This window comes from Bufo bufo, chromosome 3, assembly GCF_905171765.1.
Source record: "Bufo bufo chromosome 3, aBufBuf1.1, whole genome shotgun sequence".
NCBI lineage: Eukaryota > Metazoa > Chordata > Amphibia > Anura > Bufonidae > Bufo > Bufo bufo.
In genome coordinates, this window is record NC_053391.1 from 287,041,198 (window position 1) to 287,065,763 (window position 24,566).

The window sequence follows — 24,566 nt, forward strand, 5'->3', positions numbered from 1 at the left end:
GACTGCTGCCTGTTCTGTGAGCTTGTTATCTTTCAGCCACCCTTTGTTTCCCTACATGCTTTTTCTTACTATTCGGGATTCAGTTTACATCAGCTTGCTAATGTTCCGGAAACATGTAGTTCTCCAGACTACCGTAACTACCATTGGTATCAGCGTGGGCACAAATCAAATGCTTGGAAGTCGTAAACCTGTAGTCCTTTAACGACGTAGTTCTCTTGACTACCGCAAACACCATTGGCCTCAGCGGGGACTCAAAACCCTTTCGCTTGGAAACCGGAAACCTGTAGTCCTCTAACTACTTATTAGAAGTTTTTGGGGTGCTCTCCGTGGCTACCCTCAAACATTTTCAACTATTCCCAAATACAACTTTACAATAAATATTAACATAATCAGCAGCAGCGCTTTTTTTTTTTTTTTTTAGCTAAATCTGATATTTTATGTGACTCATAGCATAAAGTGTACCTGAGTTTTCAAAAAACGTTTGCACCTGTGCTTCATTGTAGAAACATAAATGTAAAGCAGCTGGTCTCTTTGGCTTCCCTAATGTCTTCCCCAGCCATAATATTCCCTGTTTCAGCTGCACAGCTAGATGCATTTATCTCAAAAGCAGTGGGCATCTCCCTCCTGAGGAATCTGCCAGCACTGTACTGCAGTGAGCTCACTTTCCTTACTTCTCACTATGTTTTTTTTTTTTTTTTCCCCAGGAAGCTCAGAAAACTGATAAGGAGGGAGAGATCACAATTACAAACACAAAGGAGGCTACTATAATCTGCAAATGCTATGTAGGAGTTCTTTTATCAGGCTTAGGAGCTCAGCTAGCTTTGATACACCCCCACTTCCTATCCACTGCAAATTATAGATGAAAGTCTAGTGGCCATGACTTTACAGCTTGGGTGGATGCAAGCATATTTTTTTTTACATGAAGTGATTTAGAATTCGGCTATTTACATAATTCTGAATTAAATTAAGTGAAATTTTGTAACAGTACAGTCACTCTTTAAAGCTGTATTATTGTTCAGAGATGCTCCATAGAGTAGTACAGAAAACCTATGTATCTCTTTGAGTCGTATTAGGGTCAGTCTTTATGTGCAGGAGCCTGGTATTATGCAGACTGGTATTCGAGAAGAACATGGTGAAATATAATTCATATGCATGTTGTTAGAAAATAAAATATAATCATAATTATGCAATTATTATAAATTTACAATTGCAGTATTCATCTCTTTACTTTGCAAGATGATTGATTATACAGGATGAGTCAAATGTATGCCACTTTATGGGCAGAACATCATGTGGTGACTTATCCTCCGTTACTAATGCTGGGTTGCTTTTAGCTATGCTTTAACATAAAATGTCAATGTACTTTCATGTAATCATATGAAAAATTGAATTTAAGTCACCAAATTTCAGATATAAAGGTAAAACTGGTAAAGAAGCAATTCATCATTAATACAGATTTGCATCCAAATAACAATAAGATATTTAAAATGTAGCTGATGTCAAGACCTCTGTGGAATTATAGCTTTTTAAAATATCTATATTTATTATCATTTCTTTCAGAATATCTGAAGACTCATAATCAATAACTGGATGGCATTATGTCCTCGGCATCTTAAGTCATTAAACAAAGCTCCGGACAATTTGACTGTGGAGTGGAATTTCAACAAGAAAGGACTTTTATTGGTCTGCCAAAAGCCTGTATTATGCATATGCCAAAGTTTACGGTAACAGTATACACGTTGGTATTTTTTGGTTCATGGACTAGTTGGTCCAAACCAAAAGGTTCACCACATATAAATTCTGTGAGAATAGATGGCGACCTCATTTTGGGAGGTCTTTTCCCCGTCCATGGGAGGGGAAGTGATGGCAGAGCATGCGGAGAGCTCAAGAAAGAAAAGGGAATACATCGTTTAGAAGCAATGCTGTATGCTCTTGATCGTATCAATGCTGATCCTGACCTTTTGCCAAATATTACCTTAGGTGCAAGAATTCTGGATACCTGTTCTCGTGATACACATGCACTAGAGCAGTCTCTGAGCTTTGTCCAGCCACTTATAGACAAGGATAGGGCAGAAGTTCGGTGTCTAAGTGGTGGAAACCCAATCATTGCTCAACCTGAGAGGGTGGTTGGAGTCATTGGAGCATCTTCTAGCTCTGTCTCCATCATGGTGGCCAATATATTAAGACTTTTCAAGGTGAGTACATTTTTTGATTTATGAATAATGATTTTAAGAAGATCTTCTAGTTACAGATATAGAGGGAATTTATAATTTTAGGTGTGCTTGAGATTTTTTTTAGACTGGTGTTGCATTGTGCACCTGCGCTAAATTCATGAATATGGTGCTTGGTTTTAATAAATTTGGTGCAAATGTGATGTGGTTTTGCCACTGTCAGTGAAAGTACACCAGGGAGTTGCCTGGCGTGGAGATGCAACTTTTTAAAAAGTCGCACATCATAGATGAGGCAGATGAGGCAAAAAAGTGTTTTAATCTGTTATCCCAAACAACTTTTGATTCCACTTTTAAAAGTGACAGAGCTCATCAAAAGTTGCAAAATTTCACCAAAAGTTGCAAAAACTGCACAAATGTCCATATGACATCACTTGCAACAATTTTATGCCACAGAACTGGTGTAGTAGATTTGATAAATGCCCCCTATATTGTTTTAGCTGATATACATCTAACATGATAAACATGGCATTTTATAATTGAAATTATGTGAAATCTTCATAAAGATTTGCAAGTAACAACCTCATCAGTATGAGGCCTCATGCATATGACCATATGTATTTTGCGGTCTGCAAAAAACTGATCCGCAAAAAATACAAATGACATCCGTGTGCATTCCTTATTTTGCGGAGCGGAACAGCTGACCCATAATAGAACAGTTCTATCCTTGCAATAGATAGGACATGTTCTTTTTTTTTGCGGAACAGAAATACGGAAACAGAATGCACATGGAGTACCTTTTTTTTGCGGACCCATTGAAATGAATGGTTCCATATACTGTCCGTAAAAAAAACCAGAACGGACACGGAATGAAAATACGTTCATGTGTGTGAGGCCTTATACAAACTTACTGTACAATAAGCAGTACGTCTACTTGAAATTATTTAAAGGAAAGCTCCAGGAGTAAAATGAGATAATGGTTTATGCATAGTTTCACACAAGCCCGTTTCCATCCAGATGCAATGCATATAGTGAACGCATAACATCCAGACTAAATTTTGACGCATTTTAATAGGCCTGTGTACATGTGCATCGTTTGTCACAAATAATCTTTGAATTCAGGAAAAATTGCAGCGTGTTCTAGACTGTGCATTTTTTCAAACAACCCTGGCTCCATAGAAGTGAATAGGGCTTACATGAAAAACAGAAGGCATCCAGATGTAATGCGTTTTTTCACTGATGGTTGCTAGGAGATTTAGATTGTTATTCATTAGTGTTTCTTCCCACGTGTGAAAATTGCATGCAATCCGGACTGATAATGCACACACTGGGGACAATTTACTAAGCATGTAGTGCCAGAATTATGGTGTAAAATGTGCCAAAAAGAATGACGTTTTAATTTGTGCCAAATTTATCAACTGTTTTCTCCAGAATTTTCACCATAAAGAATGCATCACGTCAAAAATGAGTTCTAAATGTCAAAGTGGGTGGGGCTATCAAATTGTCATTCTATTATCTGCAGAAATGGCTCATATTGTTGCGGACAATTAAGCCAGCTTATGTAGATGTGCTTTGTGTGAAAAGTCACATTTATGGTAGAAAGATGAGACTTTTTGTCGCATTTCTGAAAAGAAACCCAACTCTTGGGAACAAGTGATAGGTAAGTATTAAAACAGGATGCACTTATTTTTTTATATTAGAAATTAGCTAAACTGCAGGGTTATGCCAGTAAATTGACATCGAACAAAAACAAAACAATAACAAAAAATGTCCTGAGTCTGAGACAAAAGTCACAATTTAACACTGTAAATGTCGCAAATATGATTCAAAAGTTGGAAGTATGTTTCAAATGTCTCAAGTGTGGTCTGACTAGAGGGGGTGGCTGAAATGGAGCATTTTAGTTTTAAAAAGTCCCATTTTAGTGCCATTGTTAAAATGTTGCAAATAGAGAGAAATAGGCGGATAATCAGGTTTATATAGCCACATTTTAAAAGTGGTGTGCCCCTTTTGCTATATAAGGTGAAAGAAATCACCTTGTTTGATTTGTAATGTTAGTATTTTTTTTTAGCAAATTATGCCATTAAAATGATCGCAGAATAAAATCGCAGAATAAAATGATTTACCTTGCATGCTAAACCATCAGTTTTTTCCTGAACAGATCCTGACACAATCTGTATTGCTCGTGTGAAAGAGGCCATAGGCATTGGTGCATTTCGCAGCAAGAACTCAGAGTATAGAAATCATGCACTGCCCTTTCATTCTGTGTAGTCAATTAATTCTTCGTCGCATACCAGCAACTACCTGTAATTGAAAATAGAATGGTTTAGAGTAACTTATTGAAAAGCTTTATGGTCTTTCTTGCAAACTTTTGATAGACTGTTCTGTATTTTAAGGCAAGAACACTACTGCTACCCCCAAAATCCTAACTGGTTATACATTTTATTCAGGACCAAACTGAGGTGTATATCAATTGTAAATCACTGATTTGTTCTGAAAATTGCCACTTTGGGTATTTGTATGGAACTGTGTGGTACTTGTTGCAGTGGTGGAACATAATAATGTTTTATGGGTAATATTTATACATCAGTTAAATCATCTGAAGTGAGCTGATTTGGTAGTCTTAGAAAACTGTAAAATAAAATGGATACATTTCCTCTAATGGGCTTAATGGTGATCTTAATATTCTAAACACAGTAGGTAGGTGATCTTCCTGCATCTGTTTTTCTGTATCTCTTTCTTTTGGAGTGTTTCTAAGTTGCTCCTTGCTAGCTATCAGTTATTATTCCTAATCTGTCAGTTTTTTTGCCCACAATTTTTGGATTCGTTTTTCCAGGTGTGAAAAAAAATCGTACAATCTATTGTTCTTTTATTCCCATACTACATATTTCTCCTAGCATTCCTGTCCCACCTCTGATATTTCTATTAATGTTAGCCCTCTGTTCTACTTGCTGATCTGTTGCTTTTGATGTAGTGCTTTCTTTCTTATGCTTTCCCGACGTCGTCCTTATTTTTACATCTCTCCTTCACCTCCATTTTCCTCTCTCATTCTGTCGTGTCCTTTCTGAATTCCCCTAAAGTGCTGATAGAATTAGATTTTCTAGGTAAGCTCTTAACGAGCAGTAATGCAGCATGAGAAGCTTCTATTAAATAATTAATAGAGAGAAGAAAGACAGCAAAGAAAGGCAGCCTAAAATAGAATTGAGGCACAGAATGGCAGATGCATGTAGCACATAGTGGATTATTATTTTTTACAGATATAATCATAACTGCCATTTTATTTTGTATTGAAATTAAAACTGGGTGTCTCTATGATCTGCATTGTATTATTTTGTATTGCAATCCACAACAGAAAGTATCTTTACTCTTACAATATAGTGACCCTTCTAATTTCGTATGGATCACCTGCAGAGTTAATAGCAGGGATGGACTGGGACAATAAAGTGGCCCTGGACTTCAGCCAGACCGGCCCACTTTATTTTTCCCAAACACACTCAAAAAAAAACATAAGTAAAAACATTCCACTGTAAGTATAAACAGGTTTTTTATTTTTACTCTTAATTTAGAAAAAAAAATCCCCCTCCATAATGGTGCCATCCACAGATCCCCCCCATAAGTGTCATCCACAGACCCCCCCCCCATAAGTGTCATCCACAGACCCCCCCCCATAACAGTGCCATCCACGGATCCCCCTCCCTATAACAGTGCCGTCATCCATAGATCCCCCTCCCCGCCACTCACAGTAGTATACATTAATAAATCGGTATCCTGCAGGCTGCAGACAGTAACTTTAATTTTAACACAGCGCTCATCTCTTTACTACCTTACATTCAGCTCCCTCCAGCCTCCAGTAACAAGTGCGGGCGGCAGCGCTCACTCACTGACGTCACGCGCCTGCGCCGCCTAGTGGGAGGAGCAGGCGTGTGACGTCAGTGAGTGAGCGCCGCCCCCACACTGCCTGCTGTTACTGGAGCTGAGTCAGTGTAAGATAGTAAAGAGATGAGCGCTGATTTTAAAGTTAACACACTGACAGCAAAAAAATTAAAATGGCTCGGGACCGGCCGGGCCCCCCCCGGGGTCCGGGCCCCTTACTGGGGTATCGGCTTTACCCCCCTGATGGCGGCCCTGGCCGGCCCATAATTCGATCGGCCCACCGGGATTCTCCCGGTACTCCCGATGGCCAGTCCATCGCTGGTTAATAGAGAAAGTGAGTCACTGCTTCAGTGCCTTTACTGGCAAATTGTAGCCCACACCTGCCTTTCACTCAGAGATCTGAGGCACAATTTCTGAGAAGATTGTGGAAGATTATTATTCCACCTTTCATTTTTGACAGCTCCTTTGGAAAATGAAAGGTGTAATCTGGTTGCTATGGGCAACTAAGCCAGTTCTACTTTACACCAGTTTGATAAATCTCCCACTATGTTCTTTGTGCAGACTTGGCTCTTACAAACCAAATAGAATTTGATTCAAAAGGAACAAAATTATAATAAAATTCAGTATTCACTTACGCTACAACAAAGCATTTACTGTTAGTTTTTGAATAACCTCATTAAAAAGATCAGTTATAGAAACATAGAAGATTGATGGCAAAAAAGACCACATGGTCCAACTCATCTGCCATTTTATTATTTCCGTTAAATTTTTATGTTGGGCTAGACATCCCAGGCATATTTAAAGGTGTTGTCTCACTACAGTAAATTACTTTTACTATGTAGACAAGTTTAATACAAGGCACTTACTAATGTATTGTGATGGTTCATATTACTTGTTTTGCTAGCTTGATTCATTTTTCCATCACATTATACACTGCTCGTTTCCATGGTTATGACTAGGGATGAGCGAAGTCGATTCGCATAAAACTTTGTTCTAATACTGTATGGAGCAGGAGCTCCATACAGTATTAGAATGTATTGGCTCCGATGAGCCAAAGTTATTGCTTTGCGAAGTCTCGCGAGACTTCGCGCAATAAGTTCATAAATTAGTTTGTGCGGTAAAAAGAAACATTTCCCGAACTCGGGTTCGGTTCCAAGTGGATTTATAAAATCACAAAAAATAATGCACTATTCAAACACAACATATGGACTAAGCCCTCACTCTGATACAATAAAATCTGAGACTCTTAGCCAATATATTTTGATCAAAACACATCTGTGCCTGCTCTGAAGAGGGGAGGGTGTCTGGTTCATAAGACAGAAATTGATGAAGACACCACTGAAATGGTTCGGGAACAGCATGGAAGGATGTCTGGATGCATCTTGTACTCTCAGGTCGCTGCTGGGAATGATGTCTGAGTACTAAGCCACTTTTACAGACTGACAAAAATTCGCACCAAACCAAAGATAAAATCGATTTTAAAAATTGTTAGGAAACATTCTTTCCTGTATATTTACTTGTATATAAAGTGCAGGTGCTGCCAAAAATTACAAGGAAGAGGCACTCCGATACAACCTGTATATCACATAAAGGAGGGCCTCATTCACAATTGTTCAAGGTAGTGGGACTCCTACACTCATAAAGTCTATGCAAGGGCTTCCAAAAATTACAAGTAACCGGCACTCCAATAAACCCTTTATTACACAGAAAGGAGGGCATCATACACACCCTTGAAAAATTATGATTGCTGGCCTACTGGTGACCCTCAAAAACATTAGGAGCAAGGGCCTGCTGGTGACCCTCTAAAACATTAGGGGTAGGGCCTGCTGCCGTGCTGACCATCTAAAAAATTTTGTGTGCGAGGGCCTGCTGCCGAGCTGACCATCTAAAACATTTTGAGGGCGAGGGCCTGCTGCCGAGCTGACTATCTAAAACATTATGGGTGAGGACCTGCTGCCGAGCTGACCATCTAAAAAATGTTGTGGGCGAGGGCCTGCTGCCGAGCTGACCATCTAAAACATTTTGTGGGTGAGGGCATGCTGCCGAGCTGACCATCTAAAACATTATGGGCGAGTGCCTGCTGCCGAGCTGACCATCTAAAACATTTTGAGGGCGAGGGCCTGCTGCCGAGCTGACCATCTAAAACATTATGGGCGAGGGCCTGCTGCCGAGCTGACCATCTAAAACATTATGGGCGAGGACCTGCTGCCGAACTGACCATCTAAAAAATGTTGTGGGCGAGGGCCTGCTGCCGAGCTGACCATCTAAAACATTATGAGCGAGGGCCTGCTGCCGAGCTGACCATCTAAAACATTTTGTGGGTAAGGGCATGCTGCCGAGCTGATCATATAAAAAATGTTGTGGGCGAGGGCCTGCTGCCGAGCTGACCATCAAAAAATTTAGGGGTGAGGGTCTGCTGTTGAGCTGACCCTCTAAAACATTATGGTTGAGGGCCTTCTGGTGACCCTCAAAAACATCATAGGTGAGGGCCCGCTGCTGAGCTGACCCTCTAAAACATTAGGAGCGAGGGCAGCCTAATAAGCATGTTGATATGATGGAGGGGGAGGACCAGAAAAGGGATATTGAACCATATACCCTTTTTAGTGGTGGAAGGGGTGCATGGGAATACAGTGTATTCAATACACCATAAAAGTCACATTTAGAGTGCCTTGTATGTTCAGCTGCTTTCCTCTGGTGGAGTAGAGAAGTCGGGGGCAATCCAGGTCAGCATTTTCAGTTGACAGGCGGATGCGCTTTAGAGTTATTTTTCCCCCAGCAGCACTAAACACACGCTCTGACAAAACACTGGCGGTGGGGCAGGCCAGCTGTCATGACCATGGTATGGCCGTGACTCCTGAACCGCATGCATTTGCCTGTGGTCTGGAGTTGTTGTCAATCACAGGTGAGGGCTGAAGTAGTTTGCCTCACCTGTGGTTGCCACTGGCAACATTAGGTTTGTGGCAGTAGAGCAGCTGGAGCTGGTTGCTAGGCTGCTCGCTGTCATTGCATGCGGTTGCACCTGGCAACCTGTCTATTAGGTGTGCCTTGTGTTTGTTTCTTGTGCACAAGGTTTTTGTATGTGTGCATGTCCCCTTTAAGTGGCTGTCTTCCCTTCCCTGGTGTGGGAAGGGTTAATTCCCTTCCTAGTGTGCGTGCACTGGGTGTGTCTGTGTGGGTGTGGCTACATGGGCTATTGAGGGCTACCCTTGTGGTCATATGTTATGTTTCATGGTGTTACGAAGGTGTGTGTTTGGTCTTTCTGTTATTGCAGCTTATGGTTCTGGGTTCCTGAGTGAGGTATGGTGTGTGCTGTGTCAGTTTGAGTTCTTGTGGACAGCAGCACTTATACATAGGTTCCAGGCTCTGTGTCTGTGGCAGGTAGGTGTTGTCTTGTTGCATTTACCTGCCATTGCCATAAGCTGTTCTTGTTCCCCTTTCTTTGTAGTTTGGCCAGTGAGACTCCTGTTCCTCCACATCTAGCAGGAACAGGTCGTCTTACCCTGCTCCTTGTTCCAGGGCAATCCTGAGGGCTAGCAGGGATTATTAGGTTCCGGTGTATGACCCCTCCCACCATCAGGGTTGGCTCATATGGTTAGTGTCAGGGTCAGATTAGGGATGCGTTAGGAGGTGACCTGCTCCCTAATTCTGTCATCCTGGCCGAGCACCCACTACATCTTCTGACATCGCACGGCTGAGGGTTTCCCCCATCCTCAGCCGTGACACCAGCACCTCCAAGGCGTAGAGCGCCAGTTTGTGTTACGTGTCCAGCTTGGACACCCAATAGTTGTAAGGCACACAGTGATCACTGAGGACGCTGACACGGTCTGCTACATGCCTCTGTTGGAACTGCTGTGTGTTCCCCTCATTTCCCCTCCTTGGTTGGCCAAGGAACTACGTACTCTGCAGCCAGCGTTGTCAGATGGAAATGTTTGGAGCAATTTTTCCACAAGGACCTTCTGGTATTGAACCATTTTGCTCGACCTCTCCACCACAGGAAAGAGAGATGAGAAGTTCTCTTTGTAGCAGGGGTCGAGAAGGGTGAACAACCTGTAATTGGTGTTGGCCAAAATGCTTAAAAAGCGAGGGTCACTGGAAAGGCAGCCTAAAATAAAGTCAGCCATGTGTGCCAGAGTCCCAACAGACAAGACTTTGCTGTCCTCATCAGGAGGATGGCTCTCAATCTCCTCATCCTCTTCTGTCCATCCACGCTGAACAGAGGCAACCGTCTCCTGCTCCTCCTCCTCCTCATCATCCAATTCGCTCTGAGAAGACGGACTGAGAGTGGTCTGGCTATCACCCTGTGTACTTTCTTCCCCCATTTCCACCTCTTCCACATACAAAGCGTCCGCCTTAATTGCGAGCAGCGAGCATTTGAGCAGACACAGAAGTGGGATGGTTACGCTGATAATAGCGTTATCGCCGCTCACCATCTGTGTTGATTCCTCAAAGTTGCGAAAAGCCTCACAGAGGTCAGACATCAATGCCTACTCGTCGCTTATGAAGAGCGGAAGCTGACTGGAAAGGTGACGACCATGTTGCAGCTGGTATTCCACTACTGCCCTCTGCTGCTTACAAAGCCTGGCCAACATGTGTAACGTGGAGTTCCAGCGCGTACTCACGTTGCATAACAGTCGGTGAGCTGGCAGTTGCAAGCGCTGCTGCAGTGTTGCCAGACCGGCGGAAGCTGTCGATGACTTGCAGAAATGTGCACACATGTGGCGTAACCTTCACCAGCAACTCAGGCAACATGGGCTAGGCATGGTATGTGTGTGAGCTTGCCGAGCTCCAAAGCCGCCATCAAGTTACGGTCATTATCAGACACAACCATGCCTGGTTCTAGGTTGAGTGGCGAGAGCCACAGCTCAGTCTGGTCCTTTATTCCTTGCCACAGCTCTGCGGTGGTGTGCTGTTTGTCACCTAAGCAGATCAGTTTAAGCACAGCCTGTTGCCGCTGTTGATGTCTGACTGGGGCTGCAAGATGATAATTCAGAGGTGGAAGTGGAGGAGGAGGCGGAGGAGGAGAGGTTGCAGCCACTAACGTAGGTGGTGGCAGAAACCCTGATGGAAGTAGGGCCCACAATCCTCTGCGTCTGTAGGACCTGTGCCATCCCAGGGTACGACTTGCTCCCGGCCTCCACAACCTTCACCCAGTGTGCCATCAGGGAAATGTAGCATCCCTGGCCAAAAGCACTTGTCCATGTGTCAGTCGTTAAGTGGACCTTCCCAATAACTGTGTTGGTCAGGGCACAGGTGATGTTACGGGACACATGCTGGTGTAAGGCTGGGACTGCACACCATGAAAAATATTGGCGGCTGGGGACAGAGTACCACGGGAAAGCCGCTGCCATCAGGCTGCGGAAAGCCTCAGTGTCCACAAACCTAAATGGCAATATTACCAGGGCCAGCAATTTGGAAAGGTGCGCATTTAGTGCTATGGTCTGTGGGTGGGTAGCTGGGTATTTGCGCTTTAGTTCAAAGGCCTGGGGTATAGACATCTGTATGATTTTCTGTGACACAGAAGTGGATGTGCTAGCTGATGGTGCTTGCAAAGGTCCAGGTGCATGGCGGGAGGCATCTGGGTCTGCGTCTTGGACAAGGGATTGGCCAGCACGTAACACAGGGGAAGAGGAGACACTGGTTGTGGACCCTGGCATTTGGCCCACCTATTAGGGTGCTTTGATGCCATGTGGCGGACCATTCTAGTGGAGGTGATGTAGCTAGTGTTCACTCCCCTGCTCATTTTGGTACGGCACAGGTTGAAAGTGACAATTGTTTTATTGTCCACACTTTCCTCAAAAAAGCTCCAGACAGCGAATCAACTACCCCTTGGCAAGAGAGATTGCCGAAAGGGGGCTCTCCGTGGAACAGTTGCGGGCCTGTTTGGTGTGGCCCGCCTTCTCCCTTTTACCACCCCACAGCCTCTTCCAGCTGTTGAGGTGCTGTCGAACCCTCCCCCTCTGTACTGCTGTCCTTGGGTCAGTGACTTCATCGTCCAGCACCTCCTTTTCCACTTCCTCACTCTGGTCATCCTACTGAATTGTTGATCTAACAACAACCTCACTTATTGACAACTATGTCTCATCCTCATCATGAACCTCTTGAGACACTAATTGCAGTTGACTTATTGGCAACTGTGTCTCATCATCATCATCCACCTTGTGAAACACTAATTGCCGTTTCCCACCGTCATCTTCTTCTGACTGTGGATGCTCCAGAGCTTGGGAATCAGGGCACAAGATCTCCTCATCTCCCTCTTCAAGCGGGCTTGGCGAGAGGTCCAAATTAAGGAATGGCGATGATAACAGCTCCTCGAAATATCCGAATGTGGGATCACTTGTTTGCCAAGACTCTCCATGGTGGATGGAAGGAGCATCAGGGTGAGGAATCTGTTGACCAGACTCTTGGCTACTGAGACTGGACTTTGTGGATGACAGGGTGGTGCTATATAGCCAATCACTGTAATGTTAGCAGCCAACATGGCTACGGCACTACAGTGAATGGCAGTACTCACCTGCATGATTTATTGGCTGCGTAGCAGGCAACAAATGTGCGGGGAGGAGACTAGAGCATGCTCGCCCAACACTAGAGTCCAGTAAAAAATTGATATGCCAAACTAATATACTTTTTTTTTTTACAATGGTAACCATGCCTATCGATTTGCTGACTCTGCCTACTTGTGTTGGCCCCACCTTCTGCCATTTTGGATCTGCCTACAACATGGACGACTTTTATATTTTTCTCCAGGGCCACTTTAAGCTCCCAATCCACCCATGGTGGTGTCTTTTAACTCTTGCTTTTGCTCTTACATTGGTTTGATAAACAATTATCTTTAAGATAGGTAATCTAATAGGGCCTACTGGGCATTCACCCCCTGCCTTTGTATTCCACCATTTAATTCATATTTTAAATACCATGAAATTAGTTCTTCTAAAATCTAAAACATTGGTGATAACTGGAATCCACATTTTCTTCCACCTAAATCCAGGCACAGGATCCCAATCCATAGACATAGAAGTGATTTTATATTATGCAAATTATCAATTAACAATATTAACATAAATAGCATTAAAAATTATTAATGTTTATAGCCCAAAAAATTATATATATTGATGTTTTTCAGAGGAAATATTGTAATTAATATGACTGTAAACAAAAACCAAATATAAAATAGTAAGCTAATGTCCACTCCCAAAAAATCAGTTTTTCATTTATAGCATGTAGACAATAAGAGGTCATGTTAAACACATAACATGTGCAATTCAAAATGATAACACAGTAAACATACAATACAATTTGAATTATACAACATTGCCAACAGTGGGAAGATAACACCACTATAATTTACAATGCAATTTTTTTCTTGCTTTCATGAATGAATACTCATCAATTACATTATTTAAGCGAACTGTGAGCTAGAAGCCAATTTTCTCCACTTCAGGGTGAAAAAAAAAATCTTCCCGACTCCAATCAGGCAATCAGAATAACTCCCTGGATTAACGACCCCTCTCTATTAGCTATAGCCTGTAATATTATTACACTCCAGAAATACATCCAGACTTCTCTTGAACTCTTTTAGTGAACTCGCCATCACCACCTCCTCAGGCAGAGAGTTCCATAGTCTCACTGCTCTTACCGTAAAGAATCCTCTATGTTTGTTTACAAACCTTCTTTCCTAGAGTTGAGCGGACACCTGGATGTTCGGGTTCGGCAGGTTCGGCAGAACTTAAAAAAAAATAATCGAGTTCGGGACCCGAACTTAACCCCGAACCCGAACCCCATTGAAGTCAATAGGGACCTGAACTTTTGGCCACAAAAATGGCTCTAAATTAGCCCTGGAAACAGCTAGAGGGCTGTAAAAGGCAGCAAGATGTGCTTAAGAGCATGGCAAATGCTCTGCAAACAAATGTGGATAGGGAAATGAATTAAAAAAACATAAAAGGCCTTCAAAAAAATTAAAATTAGGAATGATGTAGGAGGAAAAGGTTGAGGAGGCGGTGAATGGGTGGATGTGGCTGTGTAGGCTCACGTGGAGGTCTAGGTGGAAGCGGCCGCGAAGGTGGAATAGGTAGCCAACACAGATGTGTGTTATTTTGCATTTTTACATAGGGGTATCCCCCAAAATATTGGGACATATAAAAATAAAAAAACAGGAATAAGTGCACTTGAGTACAAGGATGGATGGTTGAGGCTGTTAGAACTGTCTATTCTGCACAAGGTACAGACAAGTCCTGAGGGATCCAAGCCTGGTTAATTTTAATGAACGTGAGCTTGTCCACGTTGGCTGTGGAAAGGCGGCTGCGTCTGTCTGTAAAGACACCTCCTGCCGTGCTAAATACACGTTCAGAGAGTACACTGGCTGCAGGGCAGGCCAGCACCTCCAAGGCATACAGGGCAAGCTCTGGCCATGTGGACAATTTGGAGACCCAGAAGTTGAATGGGGCAGAACCATCAGTCAGTACGTGTAGGCGTGTGCACAGGTACTGTTCCACCATGTTGTTCAAATGCTGCCTCCTGCTAACACGCTCTATATCAGCAGTTGGGGGCGGTTGTTGCGGCGAGGTGACAAAGCTTTTTCACATGTCGGCCATGCTAACCCTGCTTTCTGAGGTGCTGGCGCTGACACAGCTGCGTTGGCGACCTCTTCCTCCTCCCCTGCCTTCGCCTTGTGCTTCCACTTGTCCCCCGGCGTCAGTCGGGAATGCTCTCAGGAGCGCGTCTACCAGCGTGCGCCTGTACTCGGGCATCTTCCGATCACGCTCCAGTAAGGGAATTAAGGACGGCACATTGTCTTTGTAACGGGGATCCAGCAGGGTGGCCACCCATTAGTCAGGACACGTTAAAATGTGGGCAACTCTGCTGTCGTTGCGCAGGCACTGCGGTAGTCGCTCATGTGTGCCAGGCTGCCCAGAGGTAAGGACAAGCTGTTCTCTGTGGGAGGCGTATCGTCTGCGTCGTCCGTATATCACCAGCCACGCTCCAGTGATGGGCCCGAGCTGCGTTGGATGCCACCCCGCTGTGAACATGCTTCATCCCCATCCTCCATCTCATCCTCCTCCTCCTCGTCCTCCAGTAGTGGGCCCTGGCTGGCCAAATTTGTACCTAGCCTCTGCTGTTGCAAAAATCCTCTTTCTGAGCCACTTCTAAAAGACTGGCCTGAAAGTGTTAGAGATGACCCCTCTTCCTCCTCCTCGTCCTGGGCCACATCCTCTTCCATCATCGCCCTAAGTGTTTTCTCAAGGAGACATAGAAGTGGTATTGTAACGCTGATAACGGCGTCATCACCACTGGCAATGTTGGTGGAGTACTGGAAACAGCGCAACAGGGCACACAGGTCTCGAATGGAGGCCCATTCATTGGTGGTGAAGTGGTGCTGTTCCGCAGTGCGACTCACCCGTGAGTGCTGCAGCTGAAACTCCACTATGGCCTGCTGCTGCTCGCACAGTCTCTCCAGCATGTGCAAGGTGGAGTTCCACCTGGTGGGCACGTCGTATATGAGGCGGTGAGCGGGAAGGCCGAAGTTACGCTGTAGAGCAGACAGCCGAGCGGCGGCAGGATGAAAACGCCGGAAGCACGCACAGACGGCCCGCACTTTATGCAGCAGCTCTGACATGTCGAGGTAGTTGTAAATTAATTCCTGCACCACCAAATTCAGCACATGCAACAGGCAAGGAATGTGCGTCAAACCAGCTAGTCCCAGAGCTGCAACAAGATTTCGCCCATTATCGCACACCACCAGGCCGGGCTTGAGGCTCACTGGCAGCAACCACTCGTCGGTCTGTTGTTCTATACCCCGCTACAACTCCTGTCCCCCAAACACATCAGTTTCAGAACGGCCTGCTGACGTTTACCCCTGGCTTTGCTGAAGTTGGTGGTGAAGTTCTGTCACTGACCGGATGAGGAGGTGGTAGAAGAGGAGGAGGAAGCAGAGTAGGAAGAGGAGGCTACAGGAGGCAAAGAATGATGCCCTGCCATCCTTGGCGGCAGAAGGACGTGCGCCAAACAGCTCTCCGCCTGGGGCCCAGCCTCCACTACATTTACCCAGTGTGCAGTTAGGGAGATATAGCATCCCTGGCAGTGCTTACTGGTCCACGTATCTGTGGTTAGGTGGACCTTGCCACAGATCGCGTTGCGCAGTGCACACTTGATTTTATCCGAAACTTGGTTGTGCAGGGAGGGCACGGCTCTCTTGGAGAACTAGTGGCGGCTGGGAACGACGTACTGTGGGATAGCAAGCGACATGAGCTGTTTGAAGCTGTCCGTCTCCACCAGCCTGAATGACAGCATTTCAAAGGCCAGTAGTTTAGAAATGCTGGCATTCAGGGCCAGGGATCGAGGGTGGCTAGGTGGGAATTTACGCTTTCTATCACAGGTTTGTGAGATGGAGAGCTGAGCGCTTCCGTGTGACATGGTGTAGATGCTTGGTGACAGAGGTGGTGTTGGTGGCACATCCTCTGTTTGCTGGGCGGCAGGTGCCAACGTTCCTGAAGAGGCCGAGGCAGGAGTGGGAGCAGGAGGGGCCTGAGCCATTTCTTGGTTTTGAAGGTGCTTACTCCACTGCAGCCCGTGTCTCGCATGTAGATGCCTGGTCATGCAGGTTGTGCTAAGGTTCAGAACGTTAATGCCTCGCTTCAGGCTCTGATGGCACAGCGTGCAAACCACTCGGGTCTTGTCATCAGCACATTGTGTGAAGAAGTGCCATGCCAGGGAACTCCTTGAAGCTACCTTTAGTGTGCTCGGTCCCTGGTGACGGTGGCCAGTAGCAGGCGAACTGTTTTGGCGACGGCTGCTCTGCTTTTGCACCCTGCTCCCTCTTTTGCTACGCTGTTGGCTCGGTCTCACCACTGCCTCTTCCTCCGAACTCTGAAAGTCAGTGGCACGACCTTCATTCCATGTGGGGTCTAGGACCTCATCGTCCCCTGCATCGTCTTCCACCCAATCTTCCTCCCTGACCTCCTTTTCGGTCTGCACACTGCAGAAAGACGCAGCAGTTGGCACCTGTGTTTCGTCATCATCAGAGACGTGCTGAGGTGGTATTCCCATGTCCTCATCAGGAAACATAAGTGGATGTGCGTCAGTGCATTCTATGTCTTCTACCCCTGGGGAAGGGCTAGGTGGATGCCCTTGGGAAACCATGCCAGCAGAGTCTTCAAACAGCATAAGAGACTGCTGCATGACTTGAGGCTCAGACAGGTTCCCCGATATGCACGGGGGTGATGTGACAGACTGATGGGCATGGGTTTCAGGCACCACCTGTGCGCTTTCTGCAGAAGACTGGGTGGGAGATAATGTGAAAGTGCTGGATCCACTGTCGGCCACCCAACTGACTAGCGCCAGTACTTGCTCAGGCCTTACCATCCTTAGAATGGCATTATGCCCAACCAAATATCGCTGTAGATTCTGGCGGCTACTGGGACCTGAGGTAGTAGGTTTAGTAGGATGTGTAGCTGTGGCAGAACGGCCACGTCCTCTCCCTGCACCAGAGGCTCCCCCAACACCACCACCACGACCATGACCTCATCCCTTATTAGATGTTTGCCTCATAGTTAGCGTTCACCAAGCAAAGTAAAAAGTGGTTAAGTCTGTTAAAAATAATTAACCGCCAATAAAAACCCTGAAGTAGGGTACTGCACTTAATTATTATTTTTTTAACTCTATATGACAGAGGTATTTGTGGCGTAAATTTCACAGTAATTTATGCATGTCTAATCCCAGATGTGCAGTATATCAGATGTTTTTATAACCCCAGTAACCTAAAAGCCGTATTTCTGGCCTAAATGTGACACTCACTTATGCATGTCTAATCCCAGATGTGCACTATATGAAACAGATGGTTTTTTTCCACCCCAGTAAGCAAAAAGCTGTATTTCTGGCCTAAATGTGACACTCACTTATGCACATCTAATCCTAGATGAGCACTATATGAAACAGATGGGTTTTTTTTCACCCCAGTATGCCCCAGTATGAGAAAGCCGTATTTGTGGCCTAAATTTCAGTCACTTATGCACGTCTAATCCCAGATGTGCAGTATATCAGAGGGTTTTTTCACCCCAGTAAGCAAAAAGCCATATTTCTGGCCTAAATGTGACACTCACTTATGCATGTCTAATCCCAGATGTGCAGTATATCAGAGGGTTTTTTCACCCCAGTAAACAAAATGCTGTATTTCTGGCCTATATGTGACACTCACTTATGTACGTCTAATCCTATATGTGCACTATATGAAACAGATGGGTTTTTTTTTCACCCCAGTATGCCCCAGTATGAGAAAGCCGTATTTGTGGCCTAAATGTGACACTCACTTATGCACGTCTAATCCCAGATGTGCAGTATATCAGAGGGTTTTTTCACCCCAGTAAGCAAAAAGCTGTATTTCTGGCCTAAATGTGACACTCACTTATACACGTCTAATCCCAGATATGCACTATATGAAACAGATGTTTTTTTTTCACCCCAGTATGAGAAAGCCGTATTTGTGGCCTAAATTTCACAGTCACTTATGCACGTCTAATCCCAGATGTGCAGTATATCAGAGTGTTTTTTCACCCCAGTAAGCAAAAAGCTGTATTTCTGGCCTATATGTGACACTCACTTATGCACGTCTAATCCCAGATGTGCACTATATGAAACAGATGGGTTTTTTTTCACCCCAGTAAGCAAAAAGCTGTATTTCTGGCCTAAATGGGACACTCACTTATGCACGTCTAATCCCAGATGTGCAGTATATCAAAGGGTTTTTTCACCCCAGTAAGCAAAAAGCTGTATTTCTGGCCTATATGTGACACTCACTTATGCATCTCTAATCCCAGATGTGCACTATATGAAACAGATGGTTTTTTTTTCACCCCAGTAAGCAAAAAGCTGTATTTCTGGCCTAAATGGGACACTCACTTATGCACGTCTAATCCCAGATGTGCAGTATATCAAAGGGTTTTTTCACCCCAGTAAGCAAAAAGCTGTATTTCTGGCCTAAATGGGACACTCACTTATGCACGTCTAATCCTAGATGTGCGCTATATGAAACAGATGGGTTTTTTTTTTCACCCCAGTAAGCAAAAAGCTGTATTTCTGGCCTAAATGTGACACTCACTTATGCATGTCTAATCCTAGATGTACACTATATGAAACAGATGTATTTTTTTCACCCCAGTAAGCAAAAAGCTGTATTTCTGGCCTAAATGTGACACTCACTTATGCACGTCTAATCCTAGATGTGCACTATATGAAACAGATGTATTTTTTTTACCCCAGTAAGCAAAAAGCTGTATTTCTGGCCTAAATGTAACACTCACTTATGCACGTTTAATCCCAGATGTGCACTATATGAAACAGATGGGGTTTTTTTTCACCCCAGTAAGCAAAAAGCTATATTTCTGGCCTAAATGGGACACTCACTTATGCACATCTAATCCTAGATGTGCGCTATATGAAACAGATGGGTTTTTTTTTCACCCCAGTAAGCAAAAAGCTGTATTTCTGGCCTAAATGTGACACTCACTTATGCATGTCTAATCCTAGATGTACACTTTATGAAACAGATGTATTTTTTTCACCCCAGTAAGCAAAAAGCTGTATTTCTGGACATGCAGACATGCAGATATCCTGTGCTGGTGCACTATCGTTGCATAAAATGGCTGGCGATTATGTATTTATATTGACAAACTGAAGCAAAAAAAGTTCGTTTTCAGTAGTAGTTGGCTCAGGGCAGGCTTAAAAAAAGTGTGCACTGTACCCACAAAACACATTTGCTGTAGATCGCTGAGTAAAAAAGCAGTTCTTCATAAGATTTCTCCCTGATCTCTCCCTCACAGCAGCTGCAGCCTATCCCTACACTAATCCGAGCAGAGTGACGGGCGGCGCTACGTGACTCCAGCTTAAATAGAGGCTGGGTCACATGCTGCAGTTGGCCAATCACAGCCATGCCAATAGTAGGCATTGCTGTGATGGCCTTTTGGGGCAAGTAGTATGACGCTTGTTGATTGGCTGCTGTGCAGCCTTTCAAAAAGCGCCAAGAAAGCGCCGAACACGAACTTTTACGTAAATGTTCGGGTTTGGGTCCAGGTGCCGAAAAACCGAAAATTCGGTACGAACCCGAACTTTACAGTTCGGGTTCGCTCAACTCTATTCTTTCCTCCAGATGCAGGAGATGTCCCCTCGTCACAGTCACAGTCCTGGGAATAAATAGATGATGGGAGAGATTTCTGTACTGACCCCTGATATATTTATACATAGTTATTAGATCTTCCCTTGAGCTTTCTAAAACTTCATTCACACATTGCAACGGTTACAAGAGGCATTAAAAATAGACACAATGTTGTATCTATTAGTGTTGAGCGAGCATGCTCGGCCGAACTGCTGTTTGGCTCGAGCATCGCTATGCTCGGCTCATGGTGCATGTGCTCGAGCGCCATGCTATGCAGCCAATAAACGTGCAGGTAACTACTGCGCTCACTGTAATGACAGTAGCCATGTTGGCTACTGGCATTACAGTTATTGGCTGGCCACAACACGTCATCAGGTTCTATATAGCACCTGATGATGCATGTTCGGCTCATTTGTAGTCAGGGAGAGCTGCGCTTCGGAAGGAACAGAGAGTGTAGGGCGTCTAATCGCAATCCATTTAGTAGAAAAACGTTTCAAAGACCCAAAAGTCCTTTTAAGGACTATTGTGTGTGGTGGCAGGATGGCAGTATTTTATACATACAGTACCAATTTTTTTCCCCAGCATTTTCAATACTTTTTCTATAGAGGGTGTCTGCAGTGACTTGTGACATCTGTCCAATACCTTCTGGGTATCAGGGCCAGAGATTGGAGAAATATAAGTGAAAATTACTATATTTTTTCCATCATTTTCAATACTTTTTCTATAGAGGGTGTTTGCAGTGACTTGTGACATCTGTCCAATACCTTCCGTGTGTCAGGGCCAGAGATTGGAGAAATAAAAGTGAAAATTATTATTTTTTCCCCATCATTTTCAATACTTTTTCTATAGAGGGTGTCTGCAGGGACTTGTGACATCTGTCCAAAACCTTCTGTGTGTCAGGGCCAGAGATTGGAGAAATATAAGTGAAATCCATTTTCCTTTTTCCATACTTCTACTTACTTTTTCAATGTACTGTGCTTGCTGTGAACTGTGACATCAGTGCCACATCTTGTGTGTCAATTGAGCATATTACATTTAAAATGAAATAGGCGAGCAGTAAGGGACTGGAAAGTGTCCGTGATGCTGATGGTTCACGCAGCGGACGTGGCCCTGGGCGCATTGAAACTGTGCCTGCTGCCAGAGCACAATAAAAATAATCATCCTCGATACCTAGCTTGATGTCACAGTTTGCAGGGCGTCGCAGGACAAAACTCTTGAAGTCAGACCAGTGTGACCAGGAGGTCGGTTGGATTGCAGCAGATAATGCTTCCAATCGGTTAAGCACCACCCTGTCTTCCTCCAAGTCCAGTCTCTGTAGCCAAGAGTCTGGTCAACAGAATCCTCTCCCTGATCCTCCTTCCTCCCACCATGGAGAGTCTGGCCAAATAAGTGATCCCACACTCGGAAATTCTGAGGACCTCTTTTCGTCACCATTACTTGATTTGGCCCTCTTGCCAAGCACGCTTGAAGAGAACATGAGATCTTGTGCCCTGATTTCCAACCTCTTGAGCATCAACAGTCACAAGAACATGACGGTGGGGAATGGCAATTAGTGTTTAATGAGGTGGATGATGATGAGACACAGTTGTCAATCTCAGAGGTTGTGGTTGGGTCAACAACTCAAGAGGATGATCAGAGTGAGGAAGTGGAAGAGAAGGTGGCGGATGATGAGGTCACTGACCCAACCTGGGAAGGTAGAAAGCTGAGCGAAGACAGCAGTACAGAAGGGGAAGGATCTGCAGCACCGCAGCAGGCTGGAAGAGGCAGTAGGATGGCAGAAGGGAGAAAGCGGGCCACACCAAACAGGCCTGCAACCGTTCCACGGAGCACCCCCTTGCGTAAATCTCCCTTGCCAAGGGGTAGGTGTTCCGCAGTATGGAGCTTTTTTGAGGAAAGTGCAGACGACAAAAGAATAGTAGTTTGCAACCTGTGCCACACCAAAATTAGCTGGGGATTGAACACTAGCAACCTCACCACCACCAGCATGATCCACCACATGGCATCCAAGCACCGTATTAAGTGGGACGAACGCCTGGGTCCACATTCTGTTCCTGCGGGTCACACCACTGCCTCCTCTTCACCTATGGAACGTGCTGGCCAATCGCCTGTCAAAGGCGCAGGCGAGGATGCCTTCTGCCCTGCACCTGGACCTTCGCAAGCACCATTAGCAACCACATCCACTTCCCTGTCCTAGCGCAGCATCCAAATGTCATTACCCCAGGCATTTGAACACAAGTGCAAATACCCAGCCACCCACCCTCAGGTCATAGCACTTAATGCGCACCTTTCAAAATTACTGGCCCTGGAAATGTTGCCATTTAGGCTTGTGGACACTGAGGCCTTCTGCAGCCTGATGTCAGCAGCCGTCCCGCGGTACTCTGTCCCCAGTCGCCACTATTTTTCAAGGTGTGCCGTGCCTGCCTTACACCAACATGTGTCCCGAAACATCACACGTGCACTGACCAACGCAGTTACTGGGAAGGTCCACTTAACCACAGACACATGGACAAGTGCATTTGGCCAGGGACCCTACATTTTCCTGACGGCACACTGGGTGAACATTGTGGAGGCTGGGAGTAAGTCGTACCCTGGGATGACACAGGTGCTACCGACGCCGAGGATTGCGGGCCCTAATTCCATCAGGGTTTCCGCCAGCACCTACGTTAGTGGCTCCAACCCCTACTTCTCCTCCTCCGCCTCCTCCTCCTCTGCCACCTCCGAATTATCCGCGTGCAGCACCAGTCAGCCATCAGCCGGTAGCTGGAAGCAGTGTAGCACTGCAGTAGGGAAGCGTCAACAGGCCATGCTGAAGCTGATCTGCTTAGGGGACAAAGAGCATACCGACGCAGAGCTGTTGCAGAGAATAAGAGAGCAGACTGAGCTGTGGCTCTCGCCACTCAACCTACAACCAAACAAGGTTGTGTGTGATAATGGCTGTAACTTGGTGGTGGCTTTGGAGCTCGGCAAGCTCACACGCATACCATGCATAGCCCATGTCTTAAACTTAGTGGTTCAGCGGTTTCTCAAAACCTACCCCAATTTGCCTGAGCTACTGGTGAAGGTGCTCCGTGTGTGTGCACATTTCCACAAGTCATCGACCGCTTCAGCCGGTCTGTCAGCGCTGGAGCAGCGCTTTAACTTACCAACTGACCGGCTGTTGTGCGACGTGAGCACGAGCTGGAACTCTACGTTCCACATGTTGGCAAGGCTTTGTGAGCAGCAGAGTGAAATACCAGCTGCAACATGGTCGTCGCCTTTCCAGTCAGCGTCCGCTAATCAGAAGCGAGGAGTAGGCATGGATGTCTGACCTCTGTGACTTTTCAAGAAACTTTGAGGAATCAACACAGATGGTGAGCAGCTAAAACGCTATTATCAGAGTAAACATACCACTTCTGTGTCTACTCAAACGCTCGCTGCTCACAATTAAGGACGACGCTTTGCATGCGAAAGAGGTGGAAATGGGGGAAGAAGACATTACACAGGGTGATAGCCAGACCACCCTCCGTCCGTCTTCTCAGCACAAATTGGACGAAGAAGAGGAGGAGGAGCAGAAGACAGTTGCCTCTGCTACAGAGGGTAGTATCCATGAAAGTTGAATTGCATCTGTTCAGCGTAGGTGGGCAGAAGAGGATGAGGAGATTGAGAGTGATCCTCCTGATGACGACAGCAAAGTCTCGCCTGTTGGTACTCTGGCACACATGGCCCTCGCATATATGCCCTTGCATATCTTTTTTTACAGGGTGAGCTCACCTGCAGGCCCTCGCATATAATGTTTTACAGGGTCAGCTCACCTGCAGGCCCTCACATATAATGTTTTACAGGGTCAGTTCACCTGCAGGCCCTCGCATATAATGTTGTACAGGGTCAGCTCACCTGCAGGCCCTCGCATATAATGTTTTACAGGGTCAGCTCACCTGCAGGCCCTCGCATATAATGTTTTACAGGGTCAGCTCACCTGCAGGCCCTCACCTACAATCTTTTCCAGGATCAGCTCACCTGTAGGCCCTCGCATATAATATTTTACAGGGTCAGCTCACCTGCAGGCCCTCACCTACAATCTTTTACAGGATCAGCTCAATTGCAGGCCCTCGCATAAAATGTTTTACAGGGTCAGATCACCTGCAGGCCCTCGCATATAATGTTTTACAGGGTCAGCTCAACTGCAGGCCCTCGCATATGTTTTACTGGGTCAGCTCACCTGCAGGCACTCATCTATAATCTTTTACAGGGTCAGCTCACCTTCTCATGATGACAGCGAAGTCTTGCCTGTTGGTACTCTGGCACACATGGCTGACTTCATGTTAGGCTGCCTTTCCTACGACCCGCACGTTATACACATTTTAGACAACACGGATGACTGGTTGTTCACCCTTCTCGACCCCCGCTAC

At 45.4% G+C, this 24,566-nt stretch overlaps 1 protein-coding gene across 1 annotated transcript in view; it reads left to right on the forward strand.

Moving 5' to 3' along the window:
- The first annotated feature begins 1,703 nt into the window (after positions 1–1,703).
- Positions 1,704–24,566, forward strand: part of GRM4 (glutamate metabotropic receptor 4) — a 328,568-nt gene continuing 305,705 nt past the window's right edge. Inside the window, exon 1 of the mRNA XM_040422220.1 lies at positions 1,704–2,195. Coding sequence (XP_040278154.1) covers positions 1,704–2,195 — 492 coding nt within the window. The remainder of the gene's footprint in view (positions 2,196–24,566) is intronic.